Below are 20,305 nucleotides of genomic sequence, written 5' to 3'. Positions count from 1 at the left end.
CAGACTGACAGGGCCAGGGGAAGGGCTAGAGATGAGAAAGCAGCATCAGCCTGTAATTTCCAGGGATGGTAGGAATAGTTACTGTGGGCAGGACCTGGTGGGAGGAGCTGAGCTGGAGAAGAAGAACCTGCCTTCTGCGTGGGAGCAGGAACCAAGGCCCCCACTCGGTCAAGCATCTCTGTGGAGGCCTGGGCTCAGGGGCCTGGCCCTTCTTGATGTTGCTGGGCCCGGGGTTTACAGGATGCCCAGGCCGAGGAGGAGATCAAGCAGGAGATGAACACACTGCAGCAGAAGCTAAATGAGCAGCAGAGTGTGCTCCAGCGTATTGCTGCCCCTAATATGAAGGCCATGGAAAAGCTGGAAAGTGTCCGAGACAAGTTTCAGGAGACCTCAGATGGTAAGATTTCCCCCTTTTACTTGGGCCTAAGACGAAGGCAGGAGGCTGGAGGTGTGACAAGGGCCTGTTGTTACATATCACAACAGCTCCCGTTTTTTTATGCTTTTTTACTTGAAACTCTCAAGAGCCCTAAACAGTAGGGGTTATCACACCTGTTTTATAGAGTGGAAAACTACTGAGGTTCAGAGAGGGCGAATGGCCTGCCCAAGGTTACACAGCTGGTTGCTGGTAGAGCCCAGGGAAGAATCCATGTTTATGTGGCTCCAAGCCCATGTTTCTTCCTTTGCACTACATGGCCGGCCCACTGGATTCATTCAGGTGGTTGTGGAACCATCTTCCCGGGACCCTCCCCAGGCATTCCTCTCCCTCTGTGGGATGTTGCTGCTCTGTGGATTGTCATTTGTAGGTCATTCTTGCCAGGGCGTGGTCCTCAGCCTTGGCAGAACCCGGGCACTGAGGGGTCACCTGTTTTTCCCTTGTGACAGAGTTTGAAGCAGCTCGAAAGCGAGCCAAGAAGGCCAAGCAGGCGTTCGAGCAGATCAAGAAGGAGCGCTTTGACCGCTTCAATGCTTGTTTTGAATCTGTGGCCACCAACATTGATGAGATCTACAAGGCCCTGTCCCGCAACAGCAGTGCCCAGGTAGGCTGGAGCCCCTTACCCAGCCAGCCCCTACCATCCTCAGCTGCCCTTCCCTCTAGGCTTCCTGTCCCCGTCCCCACCCAGACCCAGACCCAAATCCTGACCCTGAACCATCTGCCTTCCCCTAGGCATTCCTGGGCCCTGAGAACCCTGAGGAGCCCTACTTGGATGGCATCAACTACAACTGCGTGGCTCCTGGCAAACGCTTCCGGCCTATGGACAACTTGTCAGGTGGAGAGAAAACAGTGGCAGCTCTGGCCCTGCTCTTTGCCATCCACAGGTAAGGCTGTGCCCCGCCCCAGGGCGGTTGGCGGAGAGACTGAACTGAGGCCCCCGGAGGCTCTGGGGCCCAAGGATATGCAGAGGTGAAGATGTGCTGGTGGAATCTGGATTGCGTCCCTCTTTCCCTACCTACTACAGCATATCTGGCCTTGGTTTCCTGGACCTGTCTTCCCCATCCACCCTCGTCCACTCAGCCTGCCCTCACTGGCCCCTGCATGTATTCAGTCCCACTGCCAGGCTTTTGCTCACATGGTTGCTGGCTAATAAGCCCTTCCCATGCAAATCTAGCTTGACTGTCACCTACCACCCCTTCACATCTCATTCTCCTCCTCCTGTTCCTCTAGGAAGCCTGCTTTGACCACTGTGGCATACCCTGACCTCCCCTCCTGAACGCCAGTAGTCCTTGAATCTGACCCCCACAACTTAGTGCTTGATTGTACAGCATCATTCACCAAGCATTTCTTGAGGGCTGCTCTGTACCAGACCCTGTTGGGGGATTAGGGACACAGATGAGTCAGACGTGGTCTCTGTCCTCGAGGAGCTCATGGTCTAGTGGAAGCCAGATGTGTAAACACATTCAGCTAAGTGTTGTAACTGGCTGAGCGTGTGTGCTGTGGATACACAGAGGAGGGATGCCGACCCAATCTGGGGCAGGGTGCAGGTGGCCAGTGAAGGCTTTCAAGGGCAGATAACACTTGAGCAAGAAATACGAAGGATGAGTAGAAGTTAGCCAGGGAGACCAGTAGGCATTCCACACGGAGGGTGCAACACGTGCAGAGGCAGGGAGACGTAACAGCATTGTGCGGGTGAGTGGGGTGGACCTCCAGGTAGCTTGGTCAGTATGGCCAGAGCCTAGGACAGCTTTATGTCCCCAGCCAGTCTGGGAGCTCTGGAGAAGACCGTGTCTTCTCCTGGTTCTACAGGATTCTGGAGCACAGGGCTGGATACAGAGGAGGGCTCAGTTGGTGTATTAGCCTTTAGGGGCTCAGGCAACATTAAGACCTGGGTTTTTTAGTTTCTGAAGAAGTGGAGGGGGAAGCTGGCCGGTGTGATGGGCCCTGGGGCTGTCCCACTCCACCTCCATCCCCATCAGTGTCAGCTCACGTACTGGTTCCCTCCCAGCTACAAGCCAGCCCCCTTCTTCGTCCTGGATGAGATCGATGCTGCCTTGGATAACACCAACATTGGCAAGGTGGGTGCAAGGAAAGTGGGGCCTGGGAGGGAGGGGCTGGGTTTCAGGGAGCAACTCCTGAGTGCGCCCTAGCCGTTCCTGCTGCCTGTTCTCTGTGCCCGGGAGGCTGGGCCCAGGGTCATCCATGCCATGCTAGTCAGTGCCTCCTCTCAGCCTTTCTTCTCCCCACCCTCCATCCCTTACCCCATCCCCTCTGCCTCTGATTCTGACTGAAAAACACAAGAGAGTGTTAGGGCTTCAGCCCTGCTAAGTGCCCGGCGGCGCATCCCACAGGTGGCAAATTACATCAAGGAGCAGTCGACTTGCAACTTCCAGGCCATCGTCATCTCTCTCAAGGAGGAGTTCTACACGAAGGCTGAGAGCCTCATTGGAGTCTACCCCGAGGTAGGGCGGGCCTGGCTTGGGAGCCAGCCCCACTCCCTGCCTGACTCCCCAGGGCAGGAAGGGAAGGCTGCAGTGGAGGAGCACGGGGGCGGAGGAGCATAGGGACTCAGGTCCTGAAGGGCCATCTGGGCTTGTTGGAGCCCTACCCTGGAGGCTTAGCCAGCCCAGCTGGGCAGGGCCGCTGCATTTGGGGACAGGTGGAAAGGCCAGGCAGAAAGGCCAGGCAGAGGCAGCCAGACAGCAGAGTGCAAAAGCAGGAGACTGCGGAGGTAGGCAGGGAGAGAAGGCACATGGGACCGAGCACATCCCCTCACACCCAGAGAGAACCATCGCCTGGGCTTTGGGCAGGTATGTAGGGAGGAGGGTTTGAGGCCCCCAGTTCCAGGGTGCTAGACCCCTCTTAATTCTCTCCTTACAATTTCATTTTTCTTTTTCTCCCTCCTCCTTCAGCAAGGGGACTGTGTGATCAGCAAAGTCCTGACCTTCGACCTCACCAAGTACCCAGATGCCAACCCCAACCCCAATGAGCAGTAACAGTAGTTCTGCCCTCCCGCCCTGTCTGGATCCCTAAGCTGCCCTTCTCCCAATCTCTGGATATTTGGCTCCCAACCTTCCCCTGCCTCCTGTCCTTGTTTGGTATAGTCTTGAGATTTAGGCACTGCTATGAAGCATGAAGAGGAACAGAGGTGATGTTAGGTCTGGAGCAAAATTCCTGAGCTACAGGCAGCATCCCGGCCTCTGGAAGGAGGTGCTGAGCTGGACTGAGCTGAACAGGGCCATCTGTCCATCCCCTCTTCCCCTCCTGGACCTCTCCCCCATCACCCATAATCAGAGGTCCCTTGGGCCCCCTTGCATTTTGCTTGTGTGTGGGTATGTATGTGTGTATATGTGTGTCCGCATGTGCGCATGTGGGTGTGTTTGCAAAATAATAAAGATATTGGAGACCCATTTTAGAAGGAGCCTAGACTGAATTTGATTCCAAGAGAGCTTAGTATGACAGCACCCCAGAGCTGGGCAAAGGCGTTCAGGACCTCATAGGAGTCAGGCAGTCACATGAAATTGCCCTCATTCACTCATTTGTGTTTTTGTTCATTCATGTATTCATCAGACACATACTGAACACCCTCTATTTGTCAGGCTCTATGCTAGGAACACAGAGCTGAATCAGACATGATCTCTACTCTCCTGCTAAGGAGATGCAGTGGGTTCATGAGTTCCCATAGTTAGCTGAATCATATGTATAGGTACTTTGAATCTGAGAAGAGGATGATCACCTCCAGGCTTCCTGGAGGTCACATTTGAGCTGGACCTTGACAAATTGGTAGGATTTGGTCAGGCATTAGGAGCAGAGCCTGGATTCTGGGGACATACAGTTGTGGGTTCTAGTCCCATTTTTTTTTTTATCACTTACTAGGTTGACGTTGAGCAAGTCATTTGACCTTTCTGTGCCTCAGTTTCCTCATCTGTAAAATGAGGCTAACAATATTTACCTACCTCATAGGATTTAATGATGTCAAGCTCCTCACTGGAAGCCTTATCCCTACTTGGAGCCCACTAGGTGCTGACTCCTCAGAATGCAAGCCTTCTCATGCCTGGACCTGAGCCTGAGGGCTTCTGATCCCAGTTGTTAGGGACAGAAGGAGCCTCCAAATCTGGGAGATGCTGAATGCCCTGGTTATTAGGAAAGTTCCAGGGCACTGATGGGGTTTACCTGGTAAGTGGAGGGCCTAAGGAAGCCTATATTTGCAACCACATATGATAACCAGGTGCCTGGGCCCCAACCTGGGTTGTGAGGAAGTAGGGGAGAGGTAGCCTGGGCCACATCCCGGCCAAATGCGTGTGACGTTCCTTTTAGGAATGAACGGCATTAGTTGCAAGGCCTGTGCAGAGGCAGCACAGCCTGCTGCCACAAGGTCAGCCTTTGCTTGTTCACATACACCGTCAGACCATCACCTTGTCTTGCTCTGTGTACTGCAATTTTGTTTTTTAAAAGTTAAATCAGTTCTAATTACCCAAATAATGCATGAATGCATTCTCTTTTTAAGAAATTAGATTGTTACAAATAAAGCTAGCCTCATTCGACTGCCATTCCCTCTCCCCCTCTCCCTCTTGACCTGCTGTCGTGTTTGTTGTATATCCATCTAGACTTTAAGACTTTTACATATATGAGTTCATTGAAAATATTGTGTGTTTAATGCAAATGGTATATTGAATCATGCTGCAATTTGCTTTCTTGGCTTAACACTGTTTTTGAGATCTATGCATGTTGCTAAATGTAGATGCAGTTCATCCTTTGTAATTGCTGTATAGATTGCCATCATATGACTCGAGCACATTTTACTTAACCCATTGCTCTCGTGATGGACAGTAAGACTGTTTTCCGTTCTTGCTATTACAAAATACTACATAGGAACATTGTGTGTATGTGTGTGTGTGTGTGTGTAAGTTTACCTCGGGTTGATTCCTAGAAGTTGAATTGCAGAGTCACAGGCTATTTATATTTTTGTTTTTGATAGATACTTTCAGTTGCCCTCCTGTGCTATTTACTCAGTATTTATCTTGAGGTTGTCTTGGGTCTAACATTGTTGTCTACTTCAGTTTCATCCTAAGTAGTGATATCCATGAAACCACAGGTTCGATGTGCTAATTATGTATTTTTCTAATACATATTAAAAGGCATAGCTACCAAAACAAAATAAATTTGTCTGTGTTCAACCAAAGAAGTCACATACCACCAGTGGTACATGTGCTGTAGTTTGGAAAATGCTGGCATATGTGGAGGAGCACGATTTGGGAGTCACTCTGCTTTACATCCTAGCTGTAGAAACCTGAGCCCGTTACTTCACCTCCTTGAGCCTCGGTTTCCTCATGTAGAAAGAGAAATCATATAGGCCTACCTTGCAGCAGTGTAGCGAAGATGAAATACATGTGAAGCAATTTGGCTGGCATCTAGATCATCATAGGCCTTTAGAGGTGGCGATTGCTGTTCTCCTCACTTCACCGATGAGGAAACTGAGGCCCGGGAAGGTTAAGTGACCCAACTACCAGATAAGAGTGAGGGTTTGAACCCAGGCCCTCCGATTCAGTCTAGTGCTTTCTCCACTGTGAGGATGGTTATCTACCTTGGCTGTGCACTGGAATCACTTGTGAGGCTTTTTCTTTCTCCTTTTTAAAAATCAAAGCAATATATACACTGGTTAGAAAATAAAATAGTACAGAAGGGCTTATAATGGAAAGCACCAGTTCCCTGCTGCACCCCCATGTTCAAAGCATGTGGAGCTCCTTGTTCTGGTCCGCGCCTAGAAATCTAATTCAGTAGGTGTGGATAATAATCTAGATAACTAATCCCTGCCTCACAGGGTGGAAAGGATTACATGAGATGCCTTAGGCTAAGGCCCTGGCACACAGGAACACAAGTGCTACAAAGGAGCTTCGAGGCCTTAGGTTCTGAGGATCAAGGAGGTGAGATGACTTGTCTGAGATCCCGGTGGTTCAGTGGCAGAGTCTAGACTTCAACTTGAATTTCCTCTGTGCTTGTCCAGTGCTTTCCCACTGTGCCACACTGCCTCGAATCATCACAAGGCAGCCCATGCTCAGTGAAGGCTGTGCTCAGAGAGGAGAGCAGACACCACAATGTGTTTCCAAGAGCAAGCTGGTTCCAAGTAGGATCCGCAGGGCTTGTTGAAGGATGCTAGGTTGACTTCCTTATGCTCTGGACCCAGTTGCCTTGGTCTAGGGGATCGAAGAGTACTCCACGACAGTGTCTACCTTAATTGGGCACTTGACTCTGAGAATCACGCTGTTGCGCACCAGGGACACAAACGTGAGTCAAATCTTTGTCCTGCCTTTGAGGAGCTCACTGTCTAGTTGGGGAGGCAATTTATTAGACAGCCATTATTATGCAGTGTGATCGGTGCTCTGACAGGAACACAGAAAAAGGAGGGGCATCCAGCTTAGGGAGAGGTTCAGGGAAGGCATCCTCAAGGAGGTGACACCTGAACTGAGTCTTGAGGCACTGGTAGGAATTAGCCAGTTGAGGAGGAAGTGGAAGGAATTTCCAGGTAGTGAGAACAGTATGCCCAAAGACCTGAAGGCAAGTGACAGCAAAGCAATTGAAGTACTGAAGCATCAAGTTTCCTGGCATGGGGAAGAGCATCAAGAAATGAAGCTGGAGAGGTAGTCAGGAACCTGACTTGAATTCAAGAGGGTCATAAGAGCCTGGCTACAGAGTTTAGATTTATCTCATGGGCCAGTGTGGTTCCCAAACTGACTGGGCACTAGAAATACACAGGGCACCCTGGGCCCCAACCTCTAAAAATTCAGTTTCAGTAACTGGGGTGGGGTTTTGGAATCTTGAGTGCTCATAAAGGTCACCACATGACTAGGGTACAGCCAGGTTTGGGAAAAGTAGCATGAAGGCAGTGGGGAGCCGTGGAATGCTTTTAAGCAGGGAGACTCCAGATCACATGTGAATTTAACAAACCTCTTTCTGGCCAGCCAGTGCGGAAATGGATTAGGTCAGACGCTCATGCTGTGTGCTCCCATGCCTGCAGTTTCCCTGTTGTTCAATTCTCACGGTGCATTATATTTGCTTATTTTGTCTCTCTGAATAAGCTGTAAGCACCACAAGGGTGGGCCTGGGGTTATCTTGCTACTGGTATATTCCCAGCAAAAAGCACAATGCCTGACAGAAAACAGGCACCCAGTAAATAGTTTTTGGATGGATGAATGTGTGAAGGCATGCCTTTGTGAGGGAGAGAATGGAGACAGGGAGATTAGTTAGGAAACTACTGAAAGGCCCAGGAGGCCTGCTCTAGGTCAAGGGCAGTGGAAATGGATTGGCGGTGATAAGGTGTGAGCTGTTAAGGGAAGATGATGAACTGTACTTGGTGACTGATTATTGGATGTGGAGGGTGACTGAGAGCATAGAATGAGTACCCATTAATAGCCAAGATTCCTACGCTATCCCAGTCATTCTCCTTCCTCATCCATCTGAATCGAATCTCCTTCCAGCCTCCTCAGCAACTGGAATTCCTCCCTCAAGTTAGTTAAACATTCTCTGTGTGCTGTGTGGTTTCCTCCTCCCCCAGCCATTGATTCATTCATCCAGTTCAATAAATCTTGGCTAAGCCCCTCTTGTGTGCAGTGAGGCTCTTCCAAGCCAGGACTCTTGACTCCCTCTTTCCTACCTCAAGAGATGTTTTTGAGGACTTTCCCAGGTAAGACTCATGTCCCATATACAGTAACCTAAAGTGAGATGCCCAAATGTCAGACCTGTAAGGGAACTTACAGACTTTGTCCAACCCCCTCCTGAGGCCCTTGGAGGGGAAGGAACTTGCCCAAGGTCTCACTACTAGGAAGTGTTGGAGCCAGAACCGGAACCTAAGTTCCCTTTCCACATCGCCCCTAGAGCTTGATCGCTCCCATCACAGATCAGGAAGGGCAGAGGTAGCCAGGGAGAAGGTGGGACTTAGGTTGAGCCTTGAGGGTCGATGTGCTGGAGAGGCCAAACAAGAAGCTTGCCATTTACACTGCCCCCTTCTGGAAACCTTCAGCAAACCTGCCACGCCCACAGTTCCTTCTAAGGAGTTTCTTAAGCATGAGTTGCCATGCTCTGTACCATGTGACCTCACAATCCTGACCACAGATGGGTAGGTTGGGATAGTATCTGACTCAAGGATAGCCAATCTCTAGGCTGGCTGGTGGCCTATTAGGTGGACTGATGTAAGAACTCCACCTCATAGGGACGGCCTGTATCGAATGGCTAATGTATGAAACAATCCTTTTTCATGGAGGCTGAATGTAAGGCATTCAGAAGAAGTGAGCAATTAATTAGAATTGAGCAAGGCAGAGGTGGTGGTAGATGAGGGGTGCCAGAAACTAAACAGCAAAAGCAAGGAGAAAGCAGCAGAAACCGTGAGGCATTTGTATCATGAGAACATGGGACCACAAGGTAGCAGAAGCCATGAAGTGGCAAGACAACAATGGGCCAAAAGGACACAGAAGCCATGAAACTAGGAGCCACAAGGAACAGAAACCATGAGGCGAAACCCTGAATCTGAGATCCAGGAAGCAGCAGCAGGCTTGAACAGACCAGATCCATGAGGCAGCAGAAGTGATGAGACTGCAAGAGCCACGAGGCAGTTGGAACCACGTGGCAGCAAGGCAACAGGAATCGAAGAGGCAGCAGGAATTACAAGGCAAGCAGAAGCTACAACAGAGAAGCCCTGGGTTAACTGGAACTGAAGCCCCAGAAGCCAGGAAGCTGCAGGAGCCAGGAGGCCCAGAAGCTGTGAGGCCCCGAAGGCCATGGGCTGGCAAGGAGGGGAGCAGAAAGAAGGTAGTCAGTAGCAGTAGGAGTATAAATACAGCCAGAAAGAAGTTGAGTCACCGTTTTGGGAAGCACTAGAGAAGGGAGCAACAGATGCCTGCAGCTGAGGGAGTGACAAGATAAGCCAGGCTCTAGAGCTGCTTTGGATCATGAACCATTTTCAAGTTTCTCTCCTTCTGTGAGGCTGCCTGTGTAGCTGTTTTCGTCTTCCTTATTTCCTGAATGCTTCAATAAATCTCCATCACTAACCTGAGTGTGTCTGTTCCTTGTAATCTAAAAGAGGTTAACACTGTGGTGTGCACTTTAGATGGGTGGAGAGCAGGGCAGAAGGTCTTCCAGGTGGAGTTTGAACCAAGACACAGAGGTGGGAATTCACTCATTCTTTCTCTCATACCCTCACTGGCACAGGCACTTTTCCTTTACTTATTGGCTTCTTTTTTCTCATTCATTCATCCAGCTATCATTCATTTCTTCACTTATTCCTGCATAACTCACTCATTCGCTTTTTTAACTTAATCATTCATGCATTGATATAAGCATATATCTCATTCATTTGCTCATTTGTTCTTTTCTGTAATCACTCAGTCATCACTTTTCCATCCATTCATTCAGCAAGCATGCATCGAGTTCCTGCTACGTGTCAGGACCCGTGCTAGGTTCTGGAGATAAGGTATACTCCTGAACTCCAGGAACTCACAGTTTAATTGGGGACTCATAAGTAAGCAGGTAAGTGCACCAACTGTGACAGATGAGATAACAGAAGTCCAGATGGGGCAGAGAGAGAATATAGGACCATTGGATGGTTCTTCCTGGAGTGGGGCAGGATGGAGGGAGTACTCAAGAAAGCCTCTATAGAAAAGGGGTACTTGAGCCGAGACTTGAAGGAAGAGTTGGTGTTTACCATGTGGACGGGGTGGGGAAAGAACATTCCAAGCAGAGGAGTTGCCTCAGCAAAGTTGTATGAAGAGTATGAAAGCGCATGGGTTTTGGGGGGAGCAGGCATCGTTCCGTGTGGTGGAAGAAGTGGCAGAAGCCAGGCAATCAAGCTCAGCTTTGACCCTATGGGCAAGGGGAAGCAGTAGAAGGGTTTGAAGCAGGGGAGTGGCAGAGTCAGATTGGTATTTTAGGAAGATCAATCTGGTAGCTGGTCTGAAAGATGGTTGGGGGCATGAAACACTGACCTAAATAATTTACTTGAAGAAGGAACCTGTAAGTGTCATAATAAGAGGCTTGAATGACGACTCGGGAGGCCCCGAGGAGGGAGGAAGTTTACCAGGGGACAAAGAAAGACTTTGGAGGAGGTGGAATTTGAGCTGAGCCTTGAAGAATAGGGAGGAATCCAACTGGTGGAGATAAGGAGTAAGGGCTTTCCAGCCCTGGGAGGCATGAAAACAAGCAAGGAGGTGGGTGTAAAGATGGCAGGTTTGGGCTAACAAATATTCCAGTTTGACTGCAGCAGAGCTGCATTTATGGGAGAGGCAGGAAGGGAGACTGCAAGGTTTCCCAAAGTTTTTTATATTCTGCTGCCATTAGGTCTGCAGTGACAAGGGAATTTGGGGGGAGGGGGTAAGTGGTGCACAAGAATATCCTTTTTCTGTGTTTTTAAACATTAATTTTAAATACATGTTCTTGTGTGTGTGTGTGTGTGTGTGTGTGTGTGTGTGTGTGAGGAAGACTAGCCCGGAGCTAACATCGGATGCCAATCCTCCTCTTTTTTCTGCCAACGAAGATTGGCCCTGGGCTAACATCTGTGCCCATCTTCCTCTACTTTATGTGGGACGCCGCCACAGCATGGCTTGACAGGCGGTGTGTCAGTGCACGCCCAGGATCCGAACACTGGGCCACCGCAGTGGAGCGCGCGTACCCAACCGCTACGACACCGGGCCGGCCCCTACGTGTTCATTTTAAAATAGAAGTAATTCATGCACATTATTTAGAAAACAAATCAATAAACTCGAATCAGTACAAAGGGACATTATGAAAAGCACGAGTCTACTGCCTCACACATCCCCACCCCCACTCTACCATTTTTAGTTATTAGCATCCACTTTTAATTATTTCTTCTGATTATCTCCATATCTAAATATTAAGCTATGTGGGCCTTTGTCTTTTATCAATTTCAGACATTACCTGTGGGTGTCCTGTTCTGACAGATGAAGATTTAGATCATTTACACCAAGTTCAACTCTTTGTCCTTCCTGCTAATATAATTTGGTTTCTCTATTAGATACCTTTCTGAATTTAAGTAACACTTTTATTTCTTGTTCCACAAACTATAGAAAATATGTCTTGACCAGAACTTTGCTAGATGAGAATATCTTTTCCTTTTGCCCTCTTCCCTACCATCAACCTCCCAACTTCTGGCATCTGGTCTTTTATGTTGTTAAAGTTGATAACATTGAATTCTGTTCTGTAATCATGATTAGGTTTTGTGTATGTGTGTGTTTTGTCTATAGTTTGATAGTTTGATTTTAAAAGTTGAAAACCAATAAACAGTTATTATATTAATGACTGTAAATATTGTTCATTGCAGAGACAATTAATGTAGTTTTATAATTTTTTCCTCGTAGCAGTTTTTCGTTTTTCCTCAAATTTCTAATTCTTTTTTTCTCTTTCACTATTTTACTTTATCATATATTCCATTTTTTTTCTTTCTAAAATCTCTGTTACATTAAATATTCCATCAAGTCCACATTTTTATGCCAAGAGACCTTCTTCCTGGAGCCCGCCATCCCCTTTCTCAAATCTGGAGGAGTTGGTTTGTAGGCCTGATGCATGGCTGTCATTTTGGGACTTTCCTTCACTGCTTTTCTTGGTTATATCCACTATTTAGTGGTTCCCTTAGTTATATCCACTATTTACTGATTTTGTTTTATTTTTTTCCATTGTTTTGATGGTACATATCCTCATGTAACTTTCTCAGAACGGTTGTGTAGGAGGTAGATTTCCTGAGTCTTGCATATCTGAAAATATCTTTACTTCATCCTTACACTTGGCTATAAAATTTGAGGTTCAACATCATTTTCCCACAGAACTTTGAAGGCATTGCTCCACTTTCTTCTAGCATCCAGTTTTGATGATAAGAAGTCTGAAATGCGGTCTGAGTCTCATTACTTTATAGGTAACTTTCCCCATCTCTTTTTCTTCTCTCCTTCTGGGACCTCAATGACAGGAATGTTAGATCTTTTGTTATAGTGTCACAGGTCCCTAAGGCTCTGTTCAGTTTTTTCCCCAGTCTATTTTCTCTCCATTTTCCAGATTGGGTAATTTGTATTGTTCTATCTTCAAGTTCATCGATTCTTTCCTCTGTTCTCTCCATTTTGCTGTTAGCCCATCCATGGAGGTTTTTGTTTTGGTTATTGTATTCTTCAGTTCTAAAATTTCCATTTGGTTCTTCTTTATATCTTCTGTTTCTTTGCTGACAGTTTCTATTTTTTGTTTGTCTGTTCCTTGTACATTGAGGCATTTTTATGATGGCTCCTTAAAAACCCTTGTCAGATCATTTTTAACATCTCTGTCATTTTGGTGTTGGAGTCTATTGAGTGTCTTTTCTCAGTCAAGTTGAGAGTTGAGATTTTCTTGGTTCTTGGTATGACGAGTGATTTTCTATTGAAAACTGGGCATTTGGGGTGGTGTGTTATGAGACTCTGGATCTTATTTAGATATTCTGTTTTAGCTTGCCTCCTCAGACACTTCTGGCAGTGAAGGAGGGGACACTGCCTCATTACTGCCAGGTGGGCATGGAAGTGCAGGATCTCCACTCAGTCTCTGTTGGTGCCTTAGGAGGAAGGTTTCCTCATTACTCTTGGGAGGGAGGATGGGAATTCCTGCTCCCCACTCCAACCACCCCAGTGAGAAAGGGAAGGATGACTCTTCACAGCCAGTGAGGGTGGAAGCCTGGGCTCCCCACTTGGCCTTTGCTGGTGGGGCCAAAGTTTTTTCTGTGGTGTTTGGCTGCAGTAGAGTGGTTATTGTCTAATTGCCACCTTCTCCAGCACCAACTCTGGTGTATGTGAGGTAAAAAGGAAACCCAGGGAACTCACCACCATGTCGCTCCTCTGCTACCGAGGTCCCCAGCAGGTTTGCCTTGTTCTCTCCACCTCTCAGAGTCTTCTTATATTTATATATAATGTCCCAGGATTTTAGCTGTACTTGGGGAGAGGAATAGGGAAAAGTACTTCTACTCCATCCACTCCCCTCTTTTAAATAGTTTTTTTTTTTTGAGGAAGATTGGCTCTGAGCTAACATCTGTTGCCAATCTTCCTCTTTTTCTTTTTTCTCCCCAGAGCCCCAGTACATAGTTGTATATCCTAGTTGTACGTCCCTCTAGCTCTTCTATGTGGGACGCCACCTCAGCATGGCTTGGTGAGCAGTGAGTAGGTCCACACCTGGGATCCAAACCAGTGAACCCCGGGCCGCCGTGGAACGCGTGAACTTAACCACTACGCCACCGGGCTGGACCTTTTAAATAGTTATTTTTAAAAAATTGTATTCTTGGTGTTCTGGCATTTCATAATCATGTGTTTAGGTTTGGGGATTTGTCATTCATTGTGTTGGTCACTGGTTAGGTCCCTTCATTTTGAAGTTCTTTAACTCTTGGAAATTCTCTTATATTATTTCTTTGATACATTCCTCTCTTCCATTTTCTTTGTTCTCCCATGAACTCCTTAAAGTTGGATATTAGACTTTCTGAATTGATCTTCTGTAGTTTTTATGTGTTCTCTCCCTCCTCTCTTCCTCCTTTCCTTCCTCTCCTCCCTTCCTAGCTCTCTCCTTCTCTTCCTTTTGTTTTTGTTTACTTTCTGGGAGAAGATTTAACTTTTTTTTTTTTTTTAAAGATTTTATTTATTTATTTTTTTCCCCTTAAAGCCCCAGTAGATAGTTGTATGTCATAGCTGCACATCCTTCTAGTTGCTGTATGTGGGACGCGGCCTCAGCATGGCCGGAGAAGCAGTGCGTCGGTGCGCGCCCGGGATCCGAACCCGGGCCGCCAGCAGTGGAGCGCCACAGACTTAACACGCTAAGAATGGGGCTGCCCTGAAGATTTAACTTTATCTTCCAACTCTTCTGTTGCATTTCTTTTCATTTTGACAATCACATTTTAAAATTTCCAAATATCCATTCATGTTCTCTTTTCCTTTCTTACAGCATCCTGTTCTTGTTTAATGGATACACTATTATATTGACTCTCTCTGTGAATAATAGAAGTATTTTGATATTTTCTTCTTTTCTTTGAAATATCTATTTCCTTTGGGATTCATTTTTACCTGTTTGCTTATTTTGTTCTCTTTCAATTTTTAGTCTTTTTCTCAAATTGCCTGGTGATGCATGGTTGTTTACTCATATTTAAGAATGAAGCAATGAAAATCTGATTGGAAGCGCTGTGTATGGGGGACAGGGCTAGGTGACTGGTGGCTTTCCTTTAGGATGATTGGAGGAGAAATGACTGCTATGCTGCAAAGTCCCTAAATGGCAGAATGCAAAGGTCTTTCTCTGAGGTTGTTCAGTTTCCTTAGATAAGAACCCTCTGGTTTTTGCCTAATGGGTAGACACCTGGCTGCTGTGAGTTGTACACAAGGAGGTGGGTTAACAGTTTGATATACAGCCTTCCATTTACTCTCCCTGTTTCAGCCCCACATCTCACACCCACTTTACATCATTCCTGGCATTGTTAAGACCCAAGACACTCCAGGCTTCTGCAGACAAAGATCAACTCCTTCCTCTGTGGCATGACCTCCATGCGTACTCCAGGCTATGGCTTCCTCCACCATGCTTCATCAGTCACCATTCCTCCATTTACTTCCTATCTTCCAGAAATTTGTTGAAATCTCTCTTTTGCTGATGGACCCGCTCCCATTCTCTTCATCATTGTGTTTCAATACTTTTAAAAGTTTCTTTACTGTCATTTTAGCAAGGTCTCGGGTGAGAGTGGAGATAAGCATGTGGTAAGTCTGCCATCTTGACCTGGAAATCTACTAGTCTACTTATAACTGTTTGTATTTAATTTTTCTGATAATTATCTTCATATCTCTAAATAATATACAGATTTTTCTATTTATCAACTTATTTTCATTTTTAGACATTATCTGTTGACTTCCTGCTATTTACGCCACCCAACTGCCCTCCTCCCATGCCCGTTAATATAGCCATATCACTAATTATATATCTGCTATTCCTTACCTTTGTCCCTTTGAATATTAGACTTCTCCTGCCTCTTTCAATCTCTCAATTTCTGTCATTTATACTTTTACTTTTATGTTAACAAGATTAATAACATTTACATTCTGTTCTATAACCGTAATTAAGTCATCCATACTTTGCCGACAGGTCATTTTAAGAGTTTAAAGTCAATGAAGTGTTTATGTTATTATGATTATATAAATGTTGTTTCCTAAAGCTCTAGTTAGTGTACTAGGATTGCATTTCTTTTCTTTTACAGTTTTTTTTCCTGAAGTTTCTAATTGCCTTTCTTTTTCCTTGCATTGTCTGACTATATTTCCTTCTTAAGTTGTTCCAAATTCTCAAGGAAAGTATAAAATCATTTGAATCCCCTTTTTTCCCAGATACCTTCCTCCTGGAGCCCTCCGCCTTCCTGCTCCAATTTGGACTGATTGCTCTGTAGGCCTGGGTGCACAACTGTCATGCTGGGACGTCCCTTCATTACTCTTCTGGGTTGGACCCAATCTTTCCTGGACCTCGTATCTTCCTCTTTCTTAGTTCACTCCTTTGTAGTGGACTTTGTGGTTGTTCAACATCCATTCCTCTCCTCCCCATTGTATAACAACTATGCAATTTGAGTGGGATTGACCCCACTACCAGCTCTAGGTATAGGCCTTTATTGGTATAAACCCATCTGAGTGATCTCGTCCCTTGCCACAGTGATGACTGGTTCAGGGATGATCCAATCACAGTGGAGTTTAGGACTTTTGTTCAGTTTTTGAGGGAAGAGGTGGCCTGTCTTACCTTGGATACGAACAAAGAAGCACGTGGCCTGAGTCGCTGCTGTCAGCCATCTTGTGAACATGCAGAAGGCCTACCCAAGGATGGAGCTGACAAGTGAAGGAGGCAAATGCAAGAGAATCACAGGGAACTGGAACCATACTCCTGATCATACCATGCCTGAAGTCCACCCTGCCTATGGACTTCTCAGTTAAGTGAGCCAATAAATTGTATTTATTATTTAAGCCAGTTTGAGTTGGGTTTTGTATTGCTTGCACTTGAAAGTGTTCTAACTTATACTTTTGCTCTCTCCCTTTAGAGAGGGAATGAGCGCATTTTTGGTTATATGAGGCACTACATTAGATGGAAGCATTTTTTTAGAGTATGGGAAGAAGGGTATATGTGGATGTTGGACAATCAAAGGAGTGAATTCTAGTGGCTGCCTAGCATCTAAATCCCCCTCCCGCTTTGGAAGATTCCCTCCTGTGATTCTTGGTGAGAGGCAGGGCCCCATTTCCTCTTATGGAAACTGAAGGTGGTCAGAGACTTCCTTTCCCTGCCCACCAGGCAGCAAGAGCTGAATACTCTGTTCATAGCTTTGAACTGGAGCCAGCAACACAAAGGAGACAGGACTATACAAGTTTAACAGATGGACGATAGATTAGGAGAATGTATTTGCGAGGTGCAAAACTGACAAAAGATTAATAACTAGAAAAAGAAGATAGTAAACCCATTAGGAAAATGGGCAAATGATATGAAGAATAATTAACAGAAGGAGAAACTTGAATTTACACAAGGGGAGACTTGAATATACTAAGAGATTTTCAACTCTGCTAATAATTAGAGAAATGAAAATTAAAATAACAGTGAGAAATGGCTACAAGAATGGTAACATGGAGAAAGTCAGATATTATCAAGTGCTGATGAGGATGTGAGGAAAAGGAAAACTGTGGGTGGGAGGGTAAGCTGGTAGAGGTATTTCAGAGAGTAACTTGGCGTGTACTCTCCTGAAATTCACTATGTGCACACCCTACAACCCAGCAATTGCGCTCCTGGGTATATATTCCAGAGAAATTCTCACACAGGTCCCTAAGGAAATATAGTTGAGGTGGTTCGTTGCAGCATTGTTTGTGGTAGTGAACAAACGGAAGCAACCCAGGGGTCCATCACCATGGGTTTGATAAGCAAACTGTGATATACTCATAGGGTGGAATATATAACACAGGAAGAAGAATTTAGCTAAATTTACATATAGCCACATAGATAGGTCTCCAAAATCTAGCGTTGAGTGAATAAGGTAACAGAATGAGATTTACAGCATATACCATTTATGTAAATGTAAAAGAACACTGTATAATTTCACGGATATGCATATACCTAAATAAACATATGGAAGATGGATTGGAAGTGTATATACATGAAATACACCAGAGTAGCTCACTAAGGTGGGCAGGAGAATGGGAGTGGGGATGGAGACTGACAAAGGAAAAATAATACAATGAAATAAAGCAAAAGAGGGGCCTTGAATGGACTGATGAACATAACGTGCCATGAATTGAAGAGCATGAGTAACACAATCCCGAAGTTGACCACAAATAAACGAGAATAGACAGGAGGATGGTTAGAGTTCATCTGCAGTAGCATGTGATGGTAAGATGGCGTCCAGGGTCACAGCAGTGGGAGTAGCAATACCAGTAGCAGCATTCTAACCTGGCTGTTCCCACAGTGTGGCCTTAGCTGTGGCTCCACCTGCCCGATCTCCAGACTTCTGTGAGCTACGTGATAACCTTGCAATAAATCTCTTTCTGCTAACTAGACTCAATTTCTGTTACTTGCATCCAAGAATCCTGACTGATACATCACACATTTTGTTGGAGAACACCCTCAAGTAACTTCTTAAGAAAGGTAAATTTTGGGGTCTTTGCATATCTGGAAATGTAGCATTATTTTACATTCATATTTGAATGGTAGTTTGGCTTTAGAATTCTATGTTAAAAATACTTTTTCGCCTGAATTTTGAAGGTATTGCTTTTATTTTTATTTTTTTTTAACTTTTTTATTTTATTTTTATTTTATTTTATTTTTCCCCAAAGCCCCAGTAGATAGTTGTATGTCATAGTTGCACATCCTTCTAGTTGCTGTATGTGGGACTCGGCCTCAGCATGGCCGGAGAAGCAGCGCGTCGCTGCATGCCCGGGATCAGAACCCGGGCCGCCAGTAGCGGAGCATGCGCACTTAACCGCTAAGCCACGGGGCCGGCCCGAAGGTATTGCTTTTAGCATGTAGTGTTTTTGATTAGAAGTTGGATGCTAATATCATTCTCATTCCTTTGTTAGTGACCTGTTCTCTCACCTCTGGAAGCTTACGTTTTTTTCCTTCATACTTAGTGTTTTACAGTGTCACAATGACGAGCCTAGAAGTGTGTTTTTTCCCCATCTGTTTTGCTGGGCACCTGGTGGTTGGGCCCTGAAAATCTGAAGACTCATGTCCCTCTCCTCTGAGGAATCATTGTTTTATTTCTTTGCTAATTTTCTCTCCTTTATCTTCTATATTCTCTCTTTCTAGATCTCGTATTGGTTGGATTTTGGGTCTCCTGGATGATTGTCTTTGTCTTTTTATTTTCTCTCCTATTTTCCATGTATTTTTAAATTCTGCATTCCAGAACATTCTCTTGACTTTACCTTCTATGGAATTTTTTAATTTTGGCAGTCATTTTTAATTTCTAAGCACTCTTGCTTATTCTTCAAAGGTGCCTTTTTCATAGCATCTTTTTTTTTTAATGAATGCAATATCTTCTGTGTATGTGTGCTTAATAGAACTTTACTGGAGTCTTGGGGATAACAGATGATAATTACCAGGCTAGAAAGGAAAACTGTAAATGGATACCAAATATTACCTCTCCAAGAGAAAGTCACCCATGCCCTTCTGAAGGGGGCTGCCTACTGGCTGTCCCTCTCCTTAGCCCCCTACCTAGCCTGATATCATATGTGGGCAAGATGATCGCCCACCAACTGGATGGGTTTTGGCCATGTGCTCCCTACCTGAGTCCAGATCTCCAGCTCTCACCTTGACATCAGCGAGAGAAGATCATTGTTCTGTTCCCCACTCCCAGGCCAACTGTATTTCCTGCTTCCGCTTTACACTCCACATCTCCGTTTTCTTTCTGGGACATTCTCACACTTGCTTCCTACAGTGCTGACTTGGTCCCATGGCCCACATGAATAGTCAGCAGCACATTTCACAGAGTGAATTGTTTTTTTTTTTTTTTTTATAATTTTATGTATTTATTTTTTCCCCCAAAGCCCCAGTAGATAGTTGTATGTCATAGCTGCACATCCTTCTGGTTGCTGTATGTGGGACGCGGCCTCAGCATGGCAGAAGAAGCGGTGCGCCGGGTGCGCGCCGGGATCCGAACCCCAGGCCGCCAGCAGCGGAGCGCGTGCACTTAACCGCTAAGCCACGGGGCCGGCCCGAGTGGATTGTTTTTAATGTTAAATAACAATATATGTAGTGGAAACAACAATCCAGTCTAGTTCCTTTTTACAGTCCTTCCTCCAACAGGAGTCAACAGCAATCCAAGCCTGCATATCTCTTTGATGTGGTCAAATCTGAGTATCTTCTGCAAGCAAAGGCCTGGGCAGAAATATGCACACATCTCTCAAGAACAAATAATAATTTTCAGGGACAGTCCAGTCCAAACCTATGTTTAGGATAAAAATGAACTCAGTGGAAGCATAATACTGTTAAAGCACACCCAAAAATATGTCACTGCTCAGAACATTTACCATTTTAATCAGAATGGATAACGCTTGCTGAGTGCTTACTCTGCACGAGGTACTTGAATTACCTTCATTTCACGAAGAAGGACAGTGAGGCTCCCAGGTGTCGCTTGCCCAGGATCACAGAGCTAATAAATGGCAGACAGGAAATTGTACCAGGGCTGTCTAATCACAGTCAACCCATGTAACTGCCACATAGTGCTGTACTGGCTTCCAGCAGCCACATTCCAGTTAATGGTGATAGCACAATTTTCTCTAAGGTCGGTGGGTGGATATCTGAGATACCTTAGTCTAAGTAAAGAGCCCATTCTGGTTAGTTTGCTTCCAAGGTGAATTGATATTCTTTCCTCTGGAGACAGAA

General features: G+C 45.7%; 1 protein-coding gene across 1 annotated transcript; it reads left to right on the top strand.

Moving 5' to 3' along the window:
* Window positions 1-219: 219 nt before the first annotated feature.
* Window positions 220-5,108, top strand: LOC147911920 (structural maintenance of chromosomes protein 1A-like). Its single transcript, XM_087427257.1, has 6 exons — window positions 220-397; window positions 883-1,037; window positions 1,166-1,317; window positions 2,442-2,511; window positions 2,785-2,895; window positions 3,346-5,108. Exons 1-6 carry the CDS (start codon window positions 274-276, stop codon window positions 3,427-3,429), a joined length of 696 nt encoding a protein of 231 aa, XP_087283383.1. The 5' UTR covers window positions 220-273; the 3' UTR covers window positions 3,430-5,108.
* The last annotated feature ends 15,197 nt before the right edge of the window (window positions 5,109-20,305 follow it).

Source organism: Ceratotherium simum, chromosome X (assembly GCF_057802395.1).
Source record: "Ceratotherium simum simum isolate JZ-2026a chromosome X, ASM5780239v1, whole genome shotgun sequence".
In the NCBI taxonomy this organism is placed as follows: Eukaryota; Metazoa; Chordata; class Mammalia; order Perissodactyla; family Rhinocerotidae; genus Ceratotherium; species Ceratotherium simum.
This window is presented reverse-complemented; position numbering and strand designations above follow the sequence as displayed.